The sequence below is a fragment of the Purpureocillium takamizusanense genome, chromosome 2, assembly GCF_022605165.1.
Source record: "Purpureocillium takamizusanense chromosome 2, complete sequence".
Taxonomy (NCBI): domain Eukaryota; kingdom Fungi; phylum Ascomycota; class Sordariomycetes; order Hypocreales; family Ophiocordycipitaceae; genus Purpureocillium; species Purpureocillium takamizusanense.
Genome location: NC_063069.1, coordinates 3,027,217 through 3,040,353, shown reverse-complemented (window position 1 = coordinate 3,040,353; position 13,137 = coordinate 3,027,217). Strand labels below are relative to the sequence as shown.

Genomic DNA, 13,137 nt, shown 5'->3' with positions numbered 1-13,137 from the left:
CGTTGTCGTGGAATGCCGCCTCGCCAGGCCTGGTACCTTTTCGATTGGATGCGGCACTGCGCCCTCGTGCTTCGTCCGCCGCTGATTAGAGAAGGGGGCAACCAAAAATGCAGGAGCAGTTGCTGGAGGTGCGTGCAGGTGCGAGTTAATGCCTGTACTACAAACCTACGAAGCAGTAGCACCTCGCATCGCACAAGGACTCAGATGCTGCGAGAGGTACTACACCTGTCACGTCTCCATTACAGCGACTTGGAGGCTCGCCAAAGTTCTGTGGGAACAATCGGTACATGCTCGCTCGGCAAACGGTACCTAGTACTTACTACCTGGAACTCGCTGCTCCGCATCCCTCTTCACCACCATCCTCATCCTCGTCCGGCCCAACCTGTCGTCTGCCTGGCCCTGTGGGCAAGCAGCCATGCCGTGAGGTGGTCCGCTATGGCATTGGGTGGTGGTGCCTTGCCGTAGCGCAGGCAGGTCCCGCATGAGGTACCAAGGTACGTGCGCACCCACCATATGGCTGCGGGCGGTGCAGGTACCTTGCCGCTTCTCTCGTTGGAACCAGCCAGGGTGGGCGAGGCAAGGCAGACGCCCCCCGTGTTCGCGCCGACCGCGCCTCGGCCACCCCTCCTCGCCTCGCCTCGCCTCGCCTCGCCTCAATTGACTGCCCGAAGAGAAGCACTGAGAGCTCACCACACCACGCCACACACCATGCCCACCCACCGTCGCAGCCATCTTCACTGTTCTCAGCACCATGTCCCAAGCCATTTGGTGCATCGTCTGCCAACCAGACGCCTGCACCCATGAGCGGGCGGCGCATTGGCGCACCGTTCGCGTTCGCGGTTGACGACGCCCCAGGCCCGCCCATTCTGTTCCCCCCTCTCTCTGCTGTCGTCGTCGTCGTCGTCGCCGTCTGCGTCTTCCATGCCTCCGCGCCGCCGCCGCCGCCGCCGCCAACGCCGCCCCCTCTCTTCGCACTCCGTGTGCGTGGCTGCGAGGAGCGGCTGTCCAGCGCAGCTGGTCTTGGATGGCAACGAGCCGACAGAAGGCGATCGCAGCCCAAAGAGGTGTGCATGGCAAAGACTACAACGACGCCAGAGTGATCCTCGCAGAAATGTCTTGGCCCTGGCTGCCCGCTCTTGTCAGCCGGCAGCGCAGCGGGCAGCCAACTCCTCTTGCCTTGCACATGGCTGCGGTGCATTGCTGTAGGCGTATATGGCTGGATGATTGATGGAAGTCGTCGAGCCACCGCTTTGCCGTTCATCCGTTCCCAGGACCGTTGCATGGGCGATGTTATGGATGGCACTGCCATGTCCCTTTCGCAGCCTTTCCCCCGTTGCTGCTCGAAGCCTACCTGGGCGTAGCAAGAAGCCCAGACTGGTCGTGGCGAGAACCAAGGTCGCTAAAGCGTATCAGGCACAGTAGCTACTAACCTACCCAATCCTGATGGAGTTGCTGCCGCCTTGCTGTGTCCCTTCGCCCAAGTCAAGTGCTTCGTCACGCATACCTATTCTCTCGGGTTGACATACGAGAGACAAAGGTACTTAGTTACCAAGGTAGCTAATAACTTATTTAGTAGTACTCGTCTCCGCTTGCGACCACTAGCCCGCGGAGGTGCTCCTTCCTCCCCGTTTTCGACAGGACGGCAACGAGTTGGCTTGCTCAGCGTACGTGCCTGGCTGGGTACGAGACCGACTGTCAGACAAGTGAGACGCACCCAGCGCTTTCGGCCGGAACTTGCCATTGCCTCACGTCCGGACTCGGGACTGCCGAGTAATGGCATAAGTCGGCACCCTCACTGACCTCACAGGCCAAGGCACCTAGCTCACGGTCCTCGAGTGGGCAGCACGTACGGTAGCGCCCATACCTACCTCTCAGGCACCATCGGGGGACGACGTCCTTGGACAGACAGGCTGAAGGCTGGCAGCAGCCCCCCCCCCCCCTATTTCCCAACCGACACCTCCTCGCATCGCACTCGCGCATGCTCGTTTCCAGGGAGTGGCCCGGCAGCATCGTGAGCCTCGACGGTCGCCCCTGTCCGGGGATACAATTGACACCTCCTCTGTCCTGGCTGCAACGGTCCGAGCCTTTTGGCTTTGGGCTTGCACACCGGCCTGGCTTACACCAACCAGCCTGAGATCAACCTTGTGCCGACCAAGTCAGTCCCACCCGTCTAGAGTTGTTGTCAAGGCCATTGGCCGGCATCTAACGCAAGCCCCGTAAGGAAGCATACAACACCACGGGTTCCGGGCCTACTTTTGCGAGCATCGGCACAGCCGCGAGAGCAGCACGAGACGCGCTGCTCTACATACCTCCCCAGCTCGGGCCAAGAACGTCCGCTACTGCTGGTTGAAGGGGGAAACCAAGCACAGCAGGGTAACCCGTTCGGTGGACCAAGGTGTGACGCCGTATCCGGCATACCTGCATCTGGCGCCCCGAAATCCGGCCGGCACCATCGAGTACGAATGCCCCTTCTTCGCCTCGTTGGGAACCTTCGCCGCATCATCACCCCCTCTGCCCTTTCCGGCACCGTTCATATGCGTGGTGGAGACCCGCATCTCCCACCTACGTACCTTACCTTAGGTAGTTACCTTGGTGCCCCCTTACCAGTAAACACCTGCGTCCCCAAGGCGCTGAAAAGGCCATTTCATCACAGCTTGTGGCTTTCTTACATTGGAACCTGCCTGGTGCCCTTCACCAAGCAATCCTGCCCAAGAAGTTGTTGGCCTTGATGAACTTGTTATAGGACGGACGGTGACTGTATGGTATGTGATCCTCTATCCCCCATCTAGCACGCAGTTTGCTGCTTCCACTCAAGCAGAACACACGGCGAGACGTCCGGCTTGCTACGTTTGCCAACGCCGCGGGCCCTCCTCCGTCTGGTTGAAGATGATGCTCAACGATTTTAGCTAACCGCAATTTGCAATCGCCATTGCAGCCTTGGTCCTCATCTTCGTACGTCGGCGAGCACCACCACGACGAGCACAAGTGAGCCCACATCAGCAAGAGAAACGGATCCTGCTGCTTTCAAAACGGCGGCCCCTCACCCACCATCACGACCAGGTCCAGAGCAGAGAGTTCCACCCTCTCGCCGTCTCCGAACGCCAACTCCATCCCCATCGAGAGATCCCCATCAGTGCCATCTCCACCCACACCTACACTCCAGTCCACGCACACCCCCCCTGCCCCCCTTCTTCCCGGGTCTTGCCTGGCTCGCCGTGTCGAGCTCAAGCCGGCAGACCTCGGCCTGTGGTTCTTTCCTCTTCGGTGCTCTCCAGCCCAGAGCACACTCAAAGCACTGTATCTGCTTCCGCCAAGTCCGCTTCCCCTTCCGGGAGACGTTTCGGGCGGCCTGCCCGGCCCATATTGCTCCATCTTGGTCCATCCCACTCGGCCCAAAGCCGCGTCCCTCGTCGTAGGTGACTAGGACTGCTTGGACCTCTGCGTGGGTGAACGATTCCTGCCCGTACGTACTCACGAGGGCTCCCTACCCACCCGGCCTGTCACTGGCCGTGTGTGCCCATGTAGGTACTTCGTACCCGGCTCCCAGGTCCCCTTCTGCTCAAGGACGATCGCGGCTGGCGCTTGTGGCGTCGGCTGGCTCCATTGCGCGCGCCGCGCCTACTTTGTTACCGTACGAGTCCAACTCGGGCTGCTTTTGACCTTGGCCCGGCCAAACCGACCACTGGCGACTTGCACCGAATCAGAGGTTAAGATAAGGTCAAACCTGTCGCGTGTACCCTCTCGTCTTGCTCCTCGCCTCAGCCCGTGGGAATCGGAACGGCGTACTCGCATCGCTGCGGAGACGGATCGCGCTTCTCCTCCACCTACGTGCCTCAGTCGGTCTTCAAGGGCACATTACTCGCTTGGTACGAGCCGCCAACCGTACGCGCCCTCGGTCACACGTCGTCGCCTTGGTTGAGCCGTCTGCGTCCCTATACCAGCCCGTGGACTCTGTGGTACCGTTACGTAGCCGCAGAAGCCGTCACCACGAGCGCCACCATCATCATCATCATCATCATCATCATCATCGTCATCATCACCATCACCATCACCATCACCGCCACCACCACCACCACGAAGCGAAATTGCTCGCTGCGTCCATCAGCACGCACAGCCGGGCAAAGGCAGTAGAGTCATATCAATCCCCGTCCTGCCAGGACGAACAGACGCATTACACACAGCGCCGGAGGTGGGCGTGTCTGGCAGTGGCTCAACCTGCTGCCCCAGAGACGTCTTATGCCGCCGCCACGTCCCCGGCTAGCCCTACGTTCGCGACCCGGGAAACTCTATATCTCGGTCTATCCTCTTCTGGTTTGCGCCTCATCCCCGGCCGACCTCCGCCGCGCTGTCTAGCCTCCGTGCCCGCCCAGCAAGCTCTGCATCCACCCCAGCCTGCCGCGCTCAGGCTAGATCACAGAAGACGCCGGCCTCCCGCACCTTTGACGCCTCATCACCTTCCCTCCATCACCGCATCTCCACCCGCTGGGCAGGACACTTGGATCGGAGAAATATCGCCTGGGTCCACGCCACGGCACCTGTCAAAGCACGCACTGCCAGAGTCAATCTGCTTGCTTCCCGACATCCATCCCCCCCTCCTTTCCAAACTCTGCTCCCCTTCTCCTGTCTGCATCTGTCCTCCTCCTCCTCCACAACAACAACAACAACAACATACTTGCCCTCCCCCCCCCCTTCCCCCCCTGGCATCTGTGCGACTTATTGCATCCGCCGGGAGCGACTCACAAAGGGAATCAACACGCACGTTCGGATCGGCACCTGTCTAGCCAGTCTACGTGCAAAGATACCCGTCCGTCTACAACGCGCGCGCCCCGTGTAGACAGGGTGTGGATCGCGGTCGCGTCCCTTCTGTCCTCTCCCTGCGCGGTGCTGCGAAGCAATCAACGACAACATCTTCGCCGGTGCAACAGCAGTCGTGGCACCGGCCAATCACCTACACAGTTCTCGCCTTGAATTACATCCGCAACTTCAACATCCCGACTTGCACTTGGATGCCGCCGCAGTTCAGGGTCTCTTGCATCCCGTAATTACACTTACTGCCCGTTCGCGGCAGCCGTCACAATGTCACATCACTCTACTCCGCTCATTCCGACGTGGCGAGGCCACATTGCGTCGACACTCGATGCTCTTTTACTTTTCGAAGCTGCCTTGAGCGGTCGCATCAACCACGTCCCTCGCCGCCCGCACGATAGGGAGCGGCAAGATCTCATCAAGAGTGGCAGCGTTTTCATTTACGAGGAGCACGCGTCTGGCATCAAGCGTTGGACCGACGGCGTATCCTGGAGCCCAAGCAGAATCCTCGGCAACTTTCTTATCTATCGGGAACTCGACAAGCCCTTTCCACCCGGCGAGAAGAAGCGCGCCATTCGCAGGAAACGAGTAACTCCTGGGTCGTCTGGCGGTGTGACCAAGACCGAAACCCCCTCGCGATCGAGCAATGGCGGCTTCCTGCCGCAGGCTTCGGACAGCACAAAGGACATCGAGCGCTCGCTCATCGGCTCGCTGGTGGACTCGTATCCATTCAAGGAGAATGGCCTTGTCAAGAAGACAATCAGCATCACATATCACGGCATCCCACACCACCTTGTCAGCTACTATGGCGTCGATGATGTCCTCCAGGGCAACCTTCTCACCCCATCCAGGGATGCCGCGTTGAGGGACATTGTCCCCCGTGTCGAGCTCATGACGTCTCAAAATTTTCGAGCCCCGGTTGATGAGATCGAGTACAATCCGGACGGGACGCCAACCCTCCTGTCTGTGCACGGGAATATGGGCGAGTATTCGGGCTCGGGCAGCATCCTTCAGAGGGCTTGGAGTGGCTCCATGCAGCCCATGTCGGCCCCTTCATACACGGCTCCCCAGGCAGCACATTTTCCCTTTGCCCACAGTCAGCAGTCGCCCTACGGTGGCCAATTGACTCATGCCATGTCTCATGCCGTGGCCTCGCCGATGCCGCCGCCACTGCCGTCGTCCATGTCGCTTCCGGTCCCGGCTTCCATTCCTCCGCCAAGTTCAACGGGCATGCCGTTTGCTCCACACTCTCAGGGCAACTATGCCCTCGATCCTAATCGCGCAGAGCGTCTCGGGGCTTCTGGGGCCGGCATTGGCAGCGAGTTTCCCCGGAACATGCCCACGCAGAGCGCTCCACGACGGCACTCGGCCTTTGACGCAGCCGGATCGGCGACTGACCTGACGGGCTTGCCTTTGGGACCCATGGGCGAGACTCGAGCCGTCCTGGGTGGCGGCAGCGCCTACATGCACCCGCCACAGTCTCAGTATCTCCTTTCTCACCGGCCCTCTTCTTTGCCGAACCACGACAATCAGCTCTACTCATCGTCGCGCGACGTCAAAGTAGAGCCCGGTGCCATGGGTGGCGATGATGGCGGCGCGCACGCGTATGGACTCGATGATGCGGGTGGTGGCTGGGGCTTTGACTCCATGGACGGTTCCCAGGAGCAACATTTTTACGGCGGCCAGTAATGGCACAACGGCTCGCGGGGGGAGAGAGCCTCGGCGACGGCCCGCCGCTAGCGGGATACTGATCACGACAACTGGCGTATGAGACGACCTGAGCAATGCATCTTTTGGCGTTTGATCGTGGCATGGGGCCGCTGGCCATTCGGCGGGCAAGAATCGCAAGCTTCGGACCACGCGGAGGCGCGGCGTTTGTGTGACCAGGATCGAAAAGTGACTTTTATTGGTTGGGAAGCTGTCTTCGCCTCTCGACACGTTGTTCATGAACATGGCGTTGGAGAATTTGTCGACCCGGCGCCCATATATGGCGTACGCGCCGCCGATTGTTTCGCGTCTCTCTCGGCGACGGGCTTCAACGCAATGAAGGGCTCGATATTGCACCGCGCTCCTAGCCGCTGTGAGGCTCGGGGGTGCTTCTTTCCCATGGTTTGGAACCGCCTTTTTGTGTTTTTCCTTCTTCTCTTCTCAACTCTGCTCTTTTCTTACTTATCTCTGGGTTTTCCATGGGCTCTGGCGTTTGTATCTGCGGAGTGGGCGTTTTTGGAAGTACCAGGCGTGGAGGATGAAATGATATTGACGGGCTCCCATGAGTGAGGCCCAAGACGTTTTGGAAACTCCTTTTCTGGCGGCCCGAATTTTCATGGTACTGCGGTGTTGGCGCATATCAGGGGCCGAACAGTCTTGGCCAAGCCGGGCCTTTGCACACACAGACAGACAGTACGGCGTTGGCAAGTGCCTGCCTGCATACACTGTTGGGTTGTCTCGGCCCCATGCAGTATCCTCAATGTGGCTGCATTCTTGTTCCGCATACTACTACTTTGGACTATACCTAGATTTCGACGAGGCTCATGTGTATCCGGCAATGGATCAGGGAAACGGGGGCGGCTGAAGCAAACACGAAAAGAAAAAAAAAGAATCAAGGGCAGAACATGGGACCCGCGAGGGACAATTTCCAGCTGCGTAGATGGGTTTTTTGGGTCTTGTTTACGGTATTTAAGTAGCTTGATCGTTGCATTCCAACTGGGATTCGGTGCTCGACCGCTGCTGAGTGAGCCAACCCGCCTGACTGACGGATTGTGCAAAACGAAGTAGTAGTATATAATGTGTTGAAACGACGATGGAGGAGGAAGGTTGGCTGGCGGTTGACGCCTGGGTGATGTGATGGATGAGTGGCCAATCAAATCGCCACGACATGAGCCCACACAAATTCTCCAAACGAACCATCGTCCTCTCTCGCTCTCTCTCTCTCTCTCTCTCTCTCTCTCCGCTCTCTCGCTGCCTCGGCCTCTTGTCTGCTGTCACGTCACAACAGGCACAACCCTTCGCGCCCGCCCGCCCGCCCCCCCTTCATTCTCCTCATCTCGTGTGTCGTGCCCGTCGAGCCTGCGCGTGTACGCTCTGCTCTGTACGCACAAAGGGCTCGCACGTGTGCAACACATCCCAAACGCTCAAGCCGGGGGACGCGACGGGATCAGCGTGCGACACCAGAGTGGGTGGGCAGGCACCCAGGCGCGCAAGCATGTTGACGCATACGAGGCACTACTTGTCCAATACCAGAAAGAACCCACGCTCTCCTCTTCATCCTCCATGCTTTCGCAAACCCTGAGCCGGATTGGCCTAGGGCGCCAATGCAGCATCCTGCCCCGCCGGGCTGTCGTGAGCACGCCTCGGACCGCGTTCCTCCTCCGCCTCCTCCGGCCCTCGTACCCTCGGCCTTGTTTCTGCCTGCCCGCCGCTCGCCGTCTTTATAGGTGAGAAGCCCGATTCGCCTTCTTCCCGTCTGGACAACATCTCTGACGTGGAAACGCTGAGGCCACAGCCCCGACCGGCCGTCTTCTTCATCTCCGCGTCCTTCTCCCATACCGGCCAAGCCGACGCCAAAGCCCCCTTCTCGAGATGCACCCGACTCTCAGCCCAGAGTCGTAAGCCTTGCCGACGCCAAGGGCGATGTGCTCCATGAAGATATATACACGATCCCGAATTTCTTGACGCTCACACGGCTCATCGCTGCCCCTGTCATTGGCTATCTGGTCCTGCATGATACACATGCCTGGGCGGTAGGCCTCTTTGCTTATGCCGGCGTCACCGACCTGCTTGATGGTTGGATTGCGAGGCGCTGGAATCGCAAAACCGTTGTCGGAACTGTCATCGACCCCATGGCCGACAAAGCCCTGATGACCATTTTGACTGTCTGCCTCGCCGTAAAGGGTGCCTTGCCCCGTACGTATCAGGCGCCCTCCTCCAGCCTTTCACGCCGGCTGCGAGCTTGCCGCAGTCGGCAAGGAGGCATGCAAAGCGTCATGAGTCGCCCCGGCTAACATTTGAGTGACGCAAGTTTGGGTGGCGACCATCATCTTAGGAAGAGACGTTGGGCTCGGTGTAGCTGCCATCTACTATCGTTGGATTTCGTTGCCTCCGCCCAAGACCTTTGCTCGCTACTGGGACTTCTCCTTACCGTCCGCTGAGGTGCGTCCAACCACCATCAGCAAGTACAACACCTTTCTTCAGTTGGCGCTTGTCGGTTTGACGACCGCCGCACCCCTTGTCAGTGCCGACATGACGCCAGCCCTCACGCTGCTGCAGTACGTGCACGCCCCATAACCCCCCCTCCCCCCCCGAGGGGTTCATTCACCCTTGAACCATTTTACTCGGATCTAGTCGGTCCCGCGCGAGACGGAAGCTGAACGCGAGCAGGTACGTCGTGGCCGCAACCACGGCATGGAGCGGCGCAAGCTACGTCTACAGCAAAGACGCGGTGAAGATTCTGAAATAATCCAGGGTCAGTGTTTATGCGACCATACACCTCAACATTTGCCCAACTCTCCGGCCGTCGGTGTTTGTATATGCGTCCGCCTCGTTTCATTCAGGCGTGCCTCGGCCGTCGGGCACGATGGCAAGTCGAGGCGCGGTCGGCAGATGCGATCCAGCCTCGTAGCAGGAGGCTCGTCATGACGCAGAAAGGGTGTTCTCATTTATGTACGTACATGTGCATAGTGTCTATAAATGAAGATGCTATATATATCCGGCCACGCTGGCTCAAACGCACGAAATGCACAGGAGATATTGAGCGCAATCGGCATTATGGGACCCCTTCCAAAGGGCCATATGCGAATTTGCGACAACGCTTGTGGTCGATTCCCATCGAGACCACGCCGAGTCGGTCAAGGTGAACTTGGGCTTGTTCCAGTCCTACCCTCGGCAGGCTGACGCCGCACGTGGGCTAAGAGGCGCAGACTTCCTGAGGGTGTAACGCCTTCAATCCGGCGAGCTTGCGCAAGTGTCTCCGGCCGCGTGGCTTTCAAAACTTCCTTCTCAGAAAGCGCCAAGCCCGGGATTGCGTCGTAGTCCAAATGCAGGGGGATTCGAAGGGACTCGTCGCCGGTGAGCTGTCCCCGCTCGGCGGCCTGCATCTTCACATACGGCGCGTATGCTGCCTCAATGGCCACGCGATTCCGGATGCGGGCTGGGTACGCCATAATTTCGGGGCAAGCCACGCTGAGATTATCAAGCTCGACACGCGAGCTGGCATTGGAGAGGCGAAGCATGTCCATACCGGTTCGACGCCGAGAGCCTTCCTTAAGGCGGAATCCCTTCTGCAGCCACTGCTCTGGCGTCAAGGACAGCGTGGCCAGGGACGCGGTGAGGTCGGCAATCTGCTGTCTCTCGTCACTGAATACTTTCCAGCGCCTGTCTGAGACGATGCCCCACCCTTTACCCTTCTCTGTCAGGCGAAGATCGGCGTTGTCGGCTCTTGCTCCCAGACGAAATTCGCTTCTCGACGTGAACATGCGGTACGGCTCGGTCACGCCTTTCGTGATAAGGTCATCGATCATGATGCCGATGTAGCCGTCAGACCTAGAGAGTGACACAGCGGGTAGGCCCAACGCTTCCCGCCCGGCGTTGATGCCGGCCACTATACCCTGGCCAGCAGCCTCCTCATACCCCGTAGTCCCATTGATCTGACCCGCCAAATACAACCCCTTTATCGCTTTGGTTTCGAGGGATGACTTGAGGCCCCTAGGGTCCACATAGTCGTACTCGACGCCATAGCCTGGTTGCAGCATCTTGACATGCTCGAGACCGTTGATGGTGCGGAGTGCTTGTTCTTGCGCATCGGCGGGTATAGTCATGGAAAGGCCGTTGGGGTATATAACGGGGTCATCGAAGCCCTCTGGCTCGAGCCAGACAATATGCCGCTCCTTATCGGCGAAACGGATGACTTTCGACTCGAGAGACGGACAATACCTGGGGCCCTTGATGGTTTCACGTATATGTATGGTCTTGTTGAGGTTTTGGCGCACGATTCCGTGAGTCGCGTCGTTTGTGTAAGTGATGCTGCACGTTAACTGATCCCGAACAGCGACATCGCTATTCAAGTAGCTAAAGGGGGTAGGCGGGTCATCACCCAACTGCCGCTGCAGTACATTGAAGTTGACGGTGCCGCGATCCAAGCGTGGGGGTGTGCCCGTCTTCAGCCGCCCGAGCCGGAAACCCGCGTCATGGAGGGATTGGCTTAGACCATAAGTGGCCGCCTCTCCGAGCCTGCCCGCAGGATAACTCTGCAGGCCAATGTGGATCTCGCCGCTTAAGAAAGTGCCCGTCGTGATGATGACCCTTGTCGTTCGCAGAATGCGGCCGCAGTCGAGTCGGACACCGGCAATGGCTTTATTCGCGCCATCCGCAGGCGGAAAATCAGGGGTCGAGAGTACAATGTCGGCTGCGCTGCCAAGAACGATGGAGAGATTCGGGTAGAGACTCAGCTCTTCCTTCATGTACTTCTTGTATAGGCTTCGGTCGATCTGAGCGCGCGGGCCCTGCAGCAATGCGAAGTAGAGAAGTCAGCGTCAGGCACACCGCTCGATGATGAATGGCACGGCGGCACAAACCCAGACAGCAGGACCCTTCCTTCGATTCAGCATGTGGAACTGGACACCGGCTTTATCGATCATCCTCCCGGCCAGGCCGTCAAGGGCGTCGATCTCGCGTATTATAGTGCCCTTGCCAATACCACCAAAGCTCGGGTTGCAGGAGCATGTGCCTAAATTGTCCATCTTGGGCGTGACGAGAGCGGTTCTCGCGCCAGCCCTGGCAGCAGCAGCACACGCCTCGGCGCCTGCGTGGCCACCGCCGATGACAACGACATCAAACGGTCTGCAGACAAGATCTAGGTCAGCGCCAGCGGTCCTCAAAGCCCTCGCCGGATCTAGGCACAAGCCAACCTAGTGGTCTCCGCGATCGTCGCAAGCTGGCGAGTCTCGACGACCCGGGAACGTCTTGGCCAACGCGCCCATCGTGGCTGCGCCAGGGCACGCATGGCATGCCGCCGCAATAGGGGTCTGTCGCTCAGCCTGAGTGTGGCTGTGTTTCGCTCGCCGATATCCCTCAGGCAAAAGTTTGGCCGCAGTTTGCCGGCAGTGGCTCGCTCGACTCATGGATGTGGATGTAGGTGCGTAAGTGAGGTGAGGTGCTTCGTACTTAGTTGGTATTGAATGTCCAGGAACGATGGAGAGGGTTGTCGCAAAGTTGCCCCACCAGAATCCAAGAATTTTAGCGGGCCAGCCCCTGGTACATGGAACCTCCAGGGCACCCAGGCACAGCTCCAGGTTACCTGCCACGGTACGGTACCTACTACCTACTGTAGGTAACTTGACTAAGGTATCTACTACGAAGTAGATAGGTACCTAGGTAGTACCCAGCTGGTACTACGTGTTGAGAAGAGAAGAGATATATGTATTATATAAAAAGCTATCTAGGCTATAGTAGAGGGAAAAGGGGCATATATAGCCCGGGCCCGGCGCGTAGGTTGGCTAACTAAGAGAGAGAGGGCTATACCGCTCTATACTACCCCCTAGCCGAACCCGGCATAGATATTATTAAGTAAAATATCGGCCTATAGATATAATAGTATTATTACTAATAGGGGGCTTTTCTAGCCCTAGCTTTAGCTCTAGCTCTAGCTCTAATATTAATTAAGGTCGAAGCTTTAGATATTAAATATAATATCGTTCTAATAGGTACTTATAGCGGCTAAAAGAGACGTAATAGCTATAGCTTAGAAGAAGAGGTTTAATATCTATATTAATACCGTATAGGTTAAAAGAAAAAAAAGACTAAGATTAAAAAAAAGAAAAAGATTAAGATTAAAAGAATAGCTACTATTAAGAAAAAGAAAATAAAGAAGAAAAAGAAGACTATATTATTATAAGCGCGAGCTTAGGCTAGTAAGAGTATTGTTTTTTAGTATAGGCTTTACGAGAGAGAAAAGAAAGTATATTATCTTTACTTAATATATTACCTTTATATATATCGTATAATTAATTACTATATTACTTAAGCTATGCCTTTTTGAAGCTATATATAGCGGTAATAACGAAAAAGTCCTTTAATAAAGCGGGAAACTTTACCTTTATATAGCTCTATACCGTATAGAGCTATTCGACGAAGGGATCGAAAGAAGCAAAATCGCGGAGATCGAGAGAGAAAAAGTAGATTACGGTCTTATAGAGCGTAAGTTTTAATAAATCGAGAGTAATAATATAGATAAGGGTAAAGGTCTTCTTTACCGTAAAATCTTTAATAGTCTATCCGGCCCGATAGAGCTAAGTAAGGATAGCCGGCCCGATATTAAGAATAATAAGAGTTTTTACT

General features: G+C 57.1%; 4 protein-coding genes across 5 annotated transcripts; 3 read left to right on the top strand and 1 right to left on the bottom strand.

The window, feature by feature from the left end:
• Positions 1–5,076: 5,076 nt before the first annotated feature.
• sge1 (Global transcription regulator sge1) lies at positions 5,077–6,495 on the top strand (the record flags this gene model as incomplete). Its single annotated transcript, XM_047983768.1, has 1 exon — positions 5,077–6,495. The coding sequence occupies one exon, from the start codon at positions 5,077–5,079 to the stop codon at positions 6,493–6,495; it is 1,419 nt and encodes a 472-aa protein (XP_047839740.1).
• A 78-nt stretch (positions 6,496–6,573) lies between these two features.
• On the top strand, positions 6,574–7,083 carry JDV02_002711 (uncharacterized protein; the record flags this gene model as incomplete). Its single annotated transcript, XM_047983767.1, has 1 exon — positions 6,574–7,083. The coding sequence occupies one exon, from the start codon at positions 6,574–6,576 to the stop codon at positions 7,081–7,083; it is 510 nt and encodes a 169-aa protein (XP_047839739.1).
• Positions 7,084–7,790: 707 nt separating this feature from the next.
• Positions 7,791–9,515, top strand: JDV02_002710 (Cardiolipin synthase (CMP-forming)). 2 transcript variants are annotated; one of them, XM_047983765.1, is made up of 4 exons: positions 7,791–8,240; positions 8,309–8,709; positions 8,825–9,071; positions 9,184–9,515. In XM_047983765.1, exons 1-4 carry the CDS (start codon positions 8,077–8,079, stop codon positions 9,260–9,262), a joined length of 891 nt encoding a protein of 296 aa, XP_047839737.1. In that variant the 5' UTR covers positions 7,791–8,076; the 3' UTR covers positions 9,263–9,515. The 2 variants fall into 2 exon arrangements, with proteins under 2 accessions (XP_047839737.1, XP_047839738.1); XM_047983766.1 differs by having other exon boundaries at positions 8,309–9,071.
• On the bottom strand, positions 9,441–11,980 carry MTO1 (Mitochondrial Translation Optimization). The gene is made up of 3 exons (XM_047983764.1): positions 11,709–11,980; positions 11,376–11,640; positions 9,441–11,303 (listed from the first exon to the last, which is right to left on the bottom strand). The coding sequence occupies exons 1-3, from the start codon at positions 11,801–11,803 to the stop codon at positions 9,651–9,653; spliced, it is 2,013 nt and encodes a 670-aa protein (XP_047839736.1). The 5' UTR covers positions 11,804–11,980; the 3' UTR covers positions 9,441–9,650.
• Between the last annotated feature and the right edge of the window lie 1,157 nt (positions 11,981–13,137).